Source organism: Brachyhypopomus gauderio, chromosome 4 (genome assembly GCF_052324685.1).
Source record: "Brachyhypopomus gauderio isolate BG-103 chromosome 4, BGAUD_0.2, whole genome shotgun sequence".
In the NCBI taxonomy this organism is placed as follows: domain Eukaryota; kingdom Metazoa; phylum Chordata; class Actinopteri; order Gymnotiformes; family Hypopomidae; genus Brachyhypopomus; species Brachyhypopomus gauderio.
The window spans coordinates 19181027-19193154 of NC_135214.1; the positions used below are offsets into that span (position 1 = coordinate 19181027).

General features: G+C 42.4%; 1 protein-coding gene across 1 annotated transcript in view; it reads left to right on the plus strand.

Moving 5' to 3' along the window:
- Window positions 1-7578: 7578 nt before the first annotated feature.
- Window positions 7579-12128, plus strand: part of rbms1b (RNA binding motif, single stranded interacting protein 1b) — a 35901-nt gene continuing 31351 nt past the window's right edge. The window contains exon 1 of the mRNA XM_077002908.1: window positions 7579-7711. Within this exon, the coding sequence (XP_076859023.1) occupies window positions 7643-7711 (69 nt within the window). The 5' untranslated portion in view covers window positions 7579-7642. The remainder of the gene's footprint in view (window positions 7712-12128) is intronic.

The following is a 12128-nucleotide window of genomic DNA, read 5'->3' on the forward strand; positions in this document are numbered from 1 at the left end:
GCGCGCGTTGCCGAGCTCGCGCCGCACGGGGCTGTGTGAGTCGCAGGTCCTGCTTTCAGCCTACTTGTCTGGGTCGAGTCTGCTTTAAATGTCAGTTTGTCCGCAGGCAAAATAGCTGCGCGTTAGCACAGCCTCCTGACGAGGGGGGGGTTACTTTACAATGATGCCTTAATTTTGCGACAATATCAGTGATATACTGAAAGCTACATTTTCTTGAGTGGGTGAAAAATGCACTTCAATATCAGCACATTAAACTACGGTCCATGTGTTAATTAAAGTTATGGGTAACTGTGCAGTTTAAGGGGCTGAGACTATTGCAGTCCCTGACTTTCTAGGCTGACTTCTAATAGAGACTTGCAACGCGAAGCGTAGGAGTTATTGAAAGCACCGGCCATTATTTCACTCTGCAGATATTTGTGGTGTGTGTGTGTGTGTGTGTGTGTGTGTGTGTGTGTGTGTGTGTGTGTGTGTGTGTGTGTGTGTGTGTGTGTGGCTTTTGGCCCAGATATTCTGTACTCGGACGTCCAGTGACCCCTGACACTGAATCTCTGTCGAAGAGGTATTTCAGCCACTCGTATTTCATTGCACGAGAATATAAAAAAAAAAAATTAAGTGACTATGTGGACAAAGTGTCAACTGTTTGATGTATTTTTTCCCACTATAACAGGGTACAGTTGCTACCGTTCTAGAAACACTTTCATGAAGTCTGCCTGCCCCAGGCGTGTGTGTGTATGATTGTGTGTGTGTGTGTGTGTGTGTGTGTGTATGTGTGTGTGTGTGTGTATGTATGTGTGTGTGAGAGAGAGAGAGAGAGAGAGAGAAAGAAAAAAAGAAAGAGAGGGAGAGAGAAAGAAAGAGAGAGAGAGAGTTATATTTAATTGAGCCTTTGCCAGTATTACCACAAGATGGCAGTGTTGCCGTTTTTGTGAAATGCAGGGATCGACAGGAACTTTAGTCCTTTTATACCTTCCTGGATTTGTCCCTAACTTTACATGTTTTGCTTGAACAAGCATCTAACTTCTAAATTCACTAAAGTGGGTAACATCAAACAAAAAGGCAAGCTCAAAGTCAATTAGGTTTTTTAGCAATGCAATGGCAAATGTGGCTTCATCATCCTCTATAGTAATGAATTATAATGATACATCTAATGATGTAAGAAATAATTACAAATCAATCCTAGTGGGGTCAGATTGGTGTAATAGAAGTGAGAAAATTGTTTGCATTCTTAACATTCTTAACATTCTGTCATGAAGATTTTGTGTGTGTGTGTGTGTGTGTGTGTGTGTATGTGTGTGACACCCGAGGATTTATAGTCAAGTGCAATCCATTCAGGCAAGTATTGAGGATTTAAGCTCTTCTTTCTGCTCTCTTCTGTAATATATAAATGTCTCTTTAACATGCTTTGCTTTCTCCGGCAGATGACTGTGAACTGGCCCTTCAAATTTTACAAATTTCCGCATAGGACCAGATACTATGCTTACAGGCAAGTGTTTGTCAAGAATGTACTGTGTAAGCAGTTTGCAGTGTAGTTAATAATTCAAGATTTGTTCCCTGCATTAGCACCGCATAGCATTAGTATACAGAGAAGGATCAAATTGACACTTTCATGCTAGCCACACATGGACATATGTGCAGTCAGACCCACATTGGTAGCTTTTAAATCTTTGAATGCTCTAATGATAGGGTGTTGCGATTTGTACTTTGAAATATGTCACATCTTCTAACTATCAGGTTCCTTCTGAAGAAATAGCTTCAGTCACAGATAAGGATCGAGTCTCAGTTCCAGGGTTTCTGCAGGCTCCCGCACGCAGGTACAGTGAGATGTGTGCACCGAAGCGTCCTGGTGCCTTTTCCCCACTCCTCCATGGCTCCAGCAGAGCAGAATTCTTATACACGCAGCAGACGGTTTAGTGAAGGGACACACACACTCACTCTGATTAATACTTCAGGAGCCTTATAGAAAACGGGTCCTCCTGAGCTGTATTTTTGGGCTTATGATATTATGGGATTTTGAATATATTCATAGTCATGGGAACTCTGTGTGACCTTCACTCCTGCAAAAAAAGTATGAAAGTTAGTATGAAAGAGTGTAAACCAAAAAGAAACAATTCACATACAGATTATAAGATGTCTTACCTCAGAGCCCATCACACATTATCTGCAACAGAGTCATTACTAGCTCTGAGAGAAATCCTATCTGCTACACTATTGACTCTAGCTGTGTAGGTAATCTGAGTCCATCCTGCAGGCTGCTATCTGATCCCGTCTACAGACTGAGAGCGCCCTGCATCCACAGCACTCTTGCCAAGCGGCTGTCAGTCATGTAGCTCAAGCTGAAGAGAAGCGTTTGAGTGGTGGAAAATGTGTGAGGGGGTGGGATAAAGGCTCCAGTCCAAACACAAATGGAGTCGCTGAGTTCAGGTTTATCTGCTGGCACAGTGTGGTGTCACTTGGAACTGAGGTGAAATAGCAAAAGTGCCTTTTGCGTTTTACTGTTGGCCACACAGAATCATCAAGACATGTTTTAGCACTCACTGTTGCTCACTTTTCTGATAGCCTGTAAAGAACTTATAAAATTGCACATCAAAGAGGATAACTCACACATTTATATTTCTCACATATGTCTTAGAGAATGACAGTTTTATTCCCTAAGCAAAACACCTGAATCCTTGAAATGCTTCACGCTGAGAGATAATTATTCCGAGCCCCACGCCTCCTGTGTGTCCTCTCTCTCCCTCTCTCAGAGCTGACAACATTTCTCCCGCACTCACTAATGCGTAACAAAATAAGGCAACACAAACAAAGCACGCCTGCTTGCTTACCTGCCTGTCTACCTGTCCCATATGTGAGTGTGTGTGTGTGTGTGTCTGTTTTACTCATCTGCTTCAGTTTTATCCTCATCCATCTACTCATCCTTCCATTCCTTCCATCCTCTCCTTTACACTTCCACACTATTGGATTTAAGAGGTCTACACATACACACATGCATTAATCTGTAATCAAGAGTTAGTGTGTGGGAGGGGGGCGGGGTGTAGTACAGGCTGCCGATGGCCTCGGGGGAAGACCATAGAGTGTGGGGAATTCTCCCACTCATCACCCAGAACTTTCCAGGCAAGCAGGAGAGATCAGTGATGGGGCTGCCACCTTCTATGAAACTACAACAGTGTCCGCAAACGACCTTCTCTCAGGTGTGTGGACAAGCAGTTGCTTCCCAGTGCGCCCGTCTCACATGTCTTCTTCGCATGAGAAGTGACACACAGATAGGACCGGAAGCATCCGTGCAGTAAGGTCAGTTCGAGGTCAGTCTCGGCCCTGGTCATCTGAGCAGATTGGGCTTTATCTTTACCAAAGCCTCAGCAGCTCGTCACGACTGGGCCAGACACTAGAGTGTTAGTGATTGAACAGAATTCTCACTGGCTGCTTGCCAGAGTGAGTCAGATGCTCTCCTGAACGAAAAGGACTATGGCCCACACACTGCATTAAGTGCATCGCTGCAGGCTGCTGGGTCAGATGTGATTTCTCTCGGTCAACACTGAAGTCACTACGAAACAGTTACACAACTGATCCAGGACCACTACGTTGTTTGGCAGAGCTCCTGCACGATGTTTTGTGCCGTTGTAATCTCCTTCTAATCAACACATTGAAAACACTGACAATTTGTGTCAGAGGAAATTTAGGGTATTTCCTCTCCTGTACATTATTTATAATATTCCAGACAGAATCTCCCAAGGGCGGCCTCACCACCAGCAGCAAGGCAGACGACCATCTGGTCCTAAATCACACGCTGGCAGGCAGATGCTTTTGCATGATTCAGAGATTCTGAAGTGTTTTGAGTCAGTCTAATGATTATGCTTCACTTCTAAGACCAAGGTGATTCATAGACTACACTCATGTAAACTACTAAAGGGCTCATCTTGGCTCCACTATCTACAGGTATTTGGACTCTCTTTTTCTAAACTCTCGTGCACTCTCTCTCTCTTTCATTTTTTCTCTTGCCGTCTTTCTACTTGCTCAGAGCCTAACAGAAGAGCAAGGGCAACATATGGATGGCAAGAAAACGTAATAACGTACTGCTGTAGGATTGCAGTGGAAGGAGATAGGATGTGTGGGGAGAGGAGCGTTGAGGCTGGAGATCCAGAGGGAATGAGACCATATCAACCATGGGGCAGTATCACAAACCAGCGGGTGAGAGAGAGCGAGGATGCATAGATCACCTTTTGGGGCCCAGGTGTCTGAGTGCCAAGGCCCACAGTAAATAGTCAAGTCAACATGTGGTTCAACTGAATGCCAAGTACAGAGGCTGATCCTGACGTCTGTTAGCTGGCCAGCGACAAACATTCCTTATTAACATCCAATTGGAACTGTTTTGAGTGAGTTTAAGAAAAAAACCAAAAGAAACGCTGTCTCAGATTAGCAGACAAGTGCAGATCAGATCAAACACAGACATGGCTTTGTTTTTGGCTTGGCTGGTCTTTTGCTCTATTTTCACATATGACTCATGCAACTGACATCATATTTCTCAGAAGTTTCACTTCCCAGTAACTGTGCTGCTTCCAAAGCAATTCACACATGAGCATTGCTTCATAGGGAGTTTACTATAGGCAACTTTGCATTCAAGAAAAGAAGGAAGCTGACCCCCCCTCTCCCCCCATCTACCCAGAATGCACAGTACATTTTCATTAATCATCCGTGCACATGCGTACCCCACCACACAAACCAACACACACACACACACACACACATGGTCCTGAGCTCACTGAAGCCAGAATGAATGCATGGTGCTGTTGTAATAGTTCATATAGTCTCAGTCTCCACTGGATTTAGAGAGAACAGTGGGTAGAAAAGTTTGCACAAGAATTAATGTTATAAGCCACTTTATATAGAATACAAATTGAAAAAAGAATGACAAGCCACATTTATAAAACAATGTTTTATCAATGTCTGTCAAATTGTTTCAATTTCTATTGCCAAATAAAATTTTCTGAAACACATATGAGCGTGGACTGTGACCCACACTGAGCACAAAGTTTGTACAACACAAAGGTGACAAATGAGATGGACACAATAAAACCCTTAGAGAATCAAGATCTCTACAAAATGACATGACAATACATTGCATGTGCCAGTTATGTGGGGAAAAAGAGCCCAGCACTCTATATACTAACCGCCGACTTAGAAAATGGCAACAAACGAATCTTTCAGCAAACTGCAGGAATAATAGATTTTATATCTACATGCTCGCACTGTTGCTTGCCTATTGTAAAACTGTTTACACCAAATTAACTCCTGCACTTACTGAATTCACCTAGATAATTTTAAGCTTTACAACTGAAAAAATAAATCAAAACACCACAAAGGTTTTTTACTGAGCTTCTGGTAAAAGTGTATTCACCGAGTCTCTTTTTCTCCTTCCAAAGTATTTACTGCTTGCAGACTCAGTGAGAATGGTTAGTCATTTGAACTGTTTGACAGGTTCTTTTGAAACACACCTGTTCTCACATGAGGCTTTGTAAAAATATTGAATCCTTTTTAATTTTCTAATATGCCTGTGGAACAAGAGCTTGGTATATTGTGACCACCACTTTGAACTGTTTTTATAAGCCACTCAACAAATTGTGCTTCACCGCTTTAAAGAAATGTTTGTTCTACTTCAACAATATATCTGGTTTCTTACTTTTATTTAGAATATACAGCTTTTCTACATTGTCTTTTTAGTTTGGTAATGTTCACTTCTTTAAATTCTGCAAATACTATGCTGTGCTGTTGATGAGGTGATTAAGTGTATTCTTTCATATTTGAAATAAAGAATATTTTTAATTCACATATGACTCTACAGACTTCTATAAAAAGACTGTGTATCTGCTTTGTGGTCACCAGTAATAATGTTTCATTTCATTTCATCTGTTTCAAACCATGTTTTTAAAATGTCAGAAACATTTTCATGTCCCATAGCATTTATTAGTTTTTTCTTGGTACTGAGATTTATGTTCTTGTGAGTCACATACAATTTTCAGGGATAGTGTACATCTAGAATTCACAAAAAACATCAATTGATTTTGAGTTGTAAAAAATTTATAGCAGCAAAATGGCTTACCAGTCAATCAGTTTCTCAGTGTAACTGAAACAAATCCACTCTGAACTGTGTCTGATCCTGCTCCACTGAGTGGGTGGAGTTTGAGTGGAGGGGTGGGGGGGGGGGTTGAATCTGGAGTCTGTGCCTGTGCGTTTTCCATGCTGACCTCGGTAAAAGCTGATTGGGTGTGATAAATGAGTGTGTCTCATGGCTCCATCTGCCAGTGGGAAGAGGCAGGGGCAGTAGCAGGTAATGGATGGAGCAGGACAAGGGCTCGGAGAGGAGAGGTGACCTGGAACAACACTTCCCACGCCCGCCTCCCCGCCGCCTCCTATCTCAATCCACAATTACAGCACGCTTTTCAAACCACACACAGAGAGAGAGAGAGAGAGAGAGAGAGAAAGAGAGAGAGAGAGAGAGAGAGAGAGAGAGATAGAACAGAAAAAAATGTTTAAGCACATTCACAGCTCACCTAAAGATCTCTGACCCTATCATTTTGCAGGGGATTTTCAGACTTAATGGCTGCTTGCTTTCTAGCGTTTGGGTCTGCCACAGCTCTTCCTTCTCAAGTGCTCTGACATGCCTGACGTTTCCTGTCTGGGAGAAGCACAGGAAGGTCTCTCACATGAGCCTCTGGCTGAGCCCCAAAGCTGTGGCCTCCATCAACCAGAATGCAATGAATCTAAACGGCTCAAACAGCCCAGATTCAACGCACTGAACTACAAAGTGTTAATCATGTGCAGGAAATTTGCCATTGTTGCTGGTTTGTGCAAAAGCTTATTCAATACACTTGATGGACAAATTCCAAATAGTTTGTTGTGATTATATTTAGGGTCATGTCCTCTCAACTCTCAATTTAAATGCTACACACACACACTCACACACACACACACACACACACACACACACACACACACACACACACACACACACACACACACACACACACAAGGCTAAATTACTTTATTTTAGCTCATTCTTTTTTGCCTTGACTTTTCCACCATGCTGTTTAAACATTCCTTATATTATCAGAACGTTTGTATTGCTAAGACTCAGGACAATAAGCAGCATTGGCATAAACAAGAAATTAAACTATAACACTGTAGCACGGGCATTTCCTACACCACATTTTAAGAAGTTGTGTAGTAGTACATTTGGCAGCAGATTTTATACGAACTAGGTATGTGATATGTGAATGTGTACTGCAAACGCATACAGTAACTTCTATTCATTCCTGCCTGTGTTTTTCAGTGATCATGTTTTCAGCTGCTGGATCAAACTCCTGGCTAGTATTCACAGCAAATCCACCGCCCGCACATACTACCATTCCCTGCCCCCCTCCCCCCCCCCCCCCACACACACACACACACACACACACACACACACACACACACCTCACCCCCGCTCTCTCTCTCGCTCTCTCTCTCTCTCTCTCTCTCTCTCTCTCTCAGTCTGTCTCTCGTGGTCTCGTTGGTACAGGCTGAAAACAGGACTGGTTTTAGACTAGTGGAAAGCCCAGTAGTGATCTTCAGGTCCTGCTCAGCCCGTTCATATTCACGGTGTGTCTTCATGGGCAAGGCGTGGAGACAGATGTTCCCTCAGTATTCATATTACTACCCGCCGTACCTGCAAGCCAAGGTATAGTAGAAAGCGTTTCGAGTGGCTTTGGGAGCTATTGCTAATTACAGGCTAAGACAAGTAAAAACTCCGTGTATTTTTTTTAAATATATAAGAAAGCTGGTATGCGTACGTTTACTTTGATAAGTTTGTGCGTTTGCGAGTGTCAGATACATCCCAAAACAGTTCGTTTCTCAACGTTTCTACTTACTATTTTCATTGCTGATTATTCCTCTGTAGATTTTTTGCTTCGTGCGTGTTCTTCTTTCTTTCTTTTTGTGCCACTTAGTCGTTTGGTTTTGTAGTGTAATGCTGGGGTCTGTCCTCCTCCGGGCTATGGCTGCGCATTCCAGTGCCATTACATCTTCATGTCTGGCAGTGGTGGAGGTGAAAGATGCGCTACATCTCCCCACTAGAGCTGCTCAAAACCCTGACATGAAGCCTGTATTACAAACGGGCTATGATCGCTTCCTTCTGCTGAAATGTATTAGTGATGTTTAAATGCACAGAAAACCCGTTTCGAATTTGACTGAAGAAATGTTAGACAATGAACCCTATATATATATATCCAAATGCGTTCTGATATATATATATATATATATATATATATATATATATATATATATATATATATATATATATATATATATATATATATATATATATATATATATATTGCGTTATTCAGAACGCATTTGGAGTGGCGCAGTAAAAGGAATCTGAATTAATGAACATTCAGTCACACAAAAACTATGATTTGATTTATTATTAATCGAAAAAAAATAGTTAATTCCAATTTTTTAACACGAAGAGTGTCTCAGGACGTTCATCAGAAAGAACTAAGCTGGACACAAACTGCAAGGTTCTTTAGATGGGATAGAAGCAGAGCCGGAGTGGCTAATCGGGAGATTCGGGAGGATTCCCGATGGGCCGGCTCATGTCAATCTCTAGTTTGGGCCGATTGGGAGGGAAAATAATTTTGGGCCGGATTTGGGCATGAAACTCCCGGGCTGGAAAAAGTGTCCCACTCCGGCCCTGGATAGAAGTACAGTACCAACGTAAAACAATCAGTACCAGCATAAAACAAACGATTAGCCATTACGTCTATAGACATGACACGTAGTTTAGCGTCTATCTGACCCCCTGCTTCGCATCACTGCAGTTTTTATTTCAAATGGTGGGGAATGTACAAGTTAAGGTTCTGGTAATCAGTCATATTAGGCATCAGTGGTCACATTTCGACAGCACGAGGTTCCACTGCAGGTAATTGGTATTCTCAATTTTCTCAACTCGATCTTTAACGGATATGATCGCCTTTATCAACTTTTTTAGAGTGCAATAAAGCATTACTCAGCATTCTTTTAAAATTAATTATTAATAGGCCTACAAAGTAGGCTATTTTGTTAATACACAGTTCATCTCTCACAGTGTAGTGTTGATCGTGAATATCAGGTTTGGTGGCCTTCCCTCATTATAAAAGATATACAGTTGTGATCAAATTTATTCAACCCCCAATGCTGCGAAGGGTTTTATGGAATTCAGTGCACATTTGTAATTGTGTTCATAATGAAATCTTACAAGGACTTGTTAAAGAACTAAATGCAACTAAGATAGCATCAATTTTTTTTGTCATAAAGTATTAAATGGCCTTTTTGTGATTTCTTCATTGACACAATTATTCAACCCCTTTACGACTACCACTCCTAAGAACAGAGGTTCATTCCAGTGTTTTCCATCAGGTATTGAAAACATCTGTGGATGTCAACGAGCAGCAATCAAGCATGATAAGCACCAATTAGGCAGATTTAAAAGGACTGTGATACTCAGCTCCTTCTAGACATCTACTGGTGTGTTTCCAAGCATGGTGAAGGCAAGAGAATGGTCCCAGAAGACAAGAGAAGAGGTTATTGCTCTTCACAAGAATGGCAATGGATATAAAAAGATTGCGAAGTTGTTAAATATTCCAAGAGACACTATCGGAAGTATCATTCGCAAGTTCAAGTTAAAGGGCACAGTGGAAACGTTACCTGGTCGTGGCAGAAAGAAGATCCTGACCGCGACTGCTGTGCGCTACCTGAAGCGTAATGTGGAGAAAAATCCCCGCGTGACTGCTAAGGAACTGAAAAAAGACCTGTCAGATGTGGGCACTGAAGTTTCAGCTCAGACAATAAGGCGCGCACTGCATAACGAAGACCTCCATGCCAGAACGCCCAGACGCACCCCCTTGCTGACTCCAAAGAACAAGAAAAGTCGACAAAAGTCATGTGGACAAGCCACAAAGGTTTTGGAACAGTGTACTGTGGTCAGATGAAACTAAATTAGAACTGTTTGGGACAATGGACCAGCGCTATGTTTGGAGAAGGAAGAACCAGGCTTATGAACAAAAGAACACCTTGCCTACTGTGAAGCATGGCGGGGGGTCAATTATGCTTTGGGGCTGTTTTGCTTCTAATGGTACAGGAAAGCTTCAACGTGTGCAGGGTACCATGAATTCCCTTCAGTACCAGGAGATCTTGGAGGAAAATGTGATGGAGTCAGTCACAAACCTGCGGCTTGGGAGACGTTGGACCTTCCAACAGGACAATGATCCGAAGCACACATCCAAGTCCACTAGAGCATGGTTGAACATGAAAGGCTGGAACATTCTAGAGTGGCCATCGCAATCACCAGACTTAAATCCAATTGAGAACCTCTGGTGGGACCTAAAGAAGGCAGTTGCAGTGCGCAAGCCTAAGAATGTGACTGAACTGGAGGCTTTTGCCCATGAAGAATGGGCTAAGATACCCATAGGTCGCTGCAAGACACTTGTGTCAAGCTATGCTTCACGCTTGAAAGCTGTCATAACTGGAAAAGGATGTTGTACTAAGTACTAAAAAATAATGTCACTAGGGGGTTGAATAAAACTGATAATGATGTGAGCACAGTAAAGACATTTGTGGTTATTCCATCATAAATATTATGTTATGTTTGTCTAATTTATAAGTGCCTCTTTGATATAATTGTAAATAAGATGACTGAAATGATCAAAATCAATGTCAAACTGGCCAAAACACTTTATTTCAGTGGGGGTTGAATAAATTTGATCACAACTGTAGAAGCATTGTGCTGAACATTCTGGACCCCTTGTTCATCGGTGTGGGATGGAGTCCAGCTTGGAGGGCCTGATACAGACAGTGTTGGTGCCACGAAAGCTAGGGAGACGCACTTCACATTGTCTCATGACATGTTGACATTACACTTTATACAGGCCTTAGCAGGGCCGGAGTGGGCCCCTTTTTCAGCCCGGGAGTTTCATGTCCAAATCCGGCCCAAAATTATTTTCCCCTCCCAATCGGCCCAAACTAGAGATTGACATGAGCCGGCCCATCGGGAATCCTCCCGAATCTCCCGATTAGCCACTCCGGCTCTGGGCCTTAGAAACCAAGAGAAAGCTTGCTGGTCAAGTTTGTTGAACAGCTCCTGACCATCAGGATTAAGGATGTGTCATTTCCAGTGGCAATGCATTTTAATACTAACAAACTGTATTAAAGGCATATCTGTTTGCATAGCCAGTTGTTGCTATGGCAGAAATGAAATTGGGAAATTCAAAGGAAAAGTACTGATCGACATCTTTGGAACCCCATGGAATGAATGTGATGATTTAAACATCTATGTTTTTATATATACTGGTTCCTCTACCTTCTAATTCAGAAGCACTTTGCTTACACAGCTGATGAAGGACCTCTGTCTGAAACATTCTGTTTCTCTGGAAACTTTGTGTACTTTACTAGTTTTTTACTAGTACTTTACTAGTTAACTAATGCAGTTATTTACATACACACACACACACACACACACACACACACACACACACACACACACACACACACACATGAAAGGAGAACCTAACTAAACCGTGCCTTGACTTGCCAAAGATGACTCATGATATATTGATGGAGTCATCACAATAAATTGCCCCTCTTTAAGTCCAAACTCTGATATCAGACTGTGGGACCATGCTGAAGAGAAGACGTGGGTTCTTTTAATAAAATGACTTTTCTGAGTTTTGGCCAGCTCTGGAGTCTCCTTGGTTGAGCGACTCTATTTTGGGAGGCGGGCCCTTGTGGATGACTGTTATGGGACATTCTGAGATGCTTATGGTAGATAAAGGCAGTCTGACAAGGCAAGGAATGAATAGATTATTTTGGTGGCAGTCTGATCTCTTTCACAGCTGTGTGACAGGGAGCTTTGATCTTGATCTGTAAGCTTGCGACACAGCACATATTGATGGTACATGGGAACAGGAGTGGGGTGGTACCGTTAAAAGCACTCACAAATGCTTAATGCACCATTAGCACTCAGTGAGCGCCTGGTGGGTCTCTCGTGACAGTGTTGTACACCAGTACCCACATATAGGAGGACTTGTGTACTTGCGTGTTAGAACATTGTGTGGACCAAA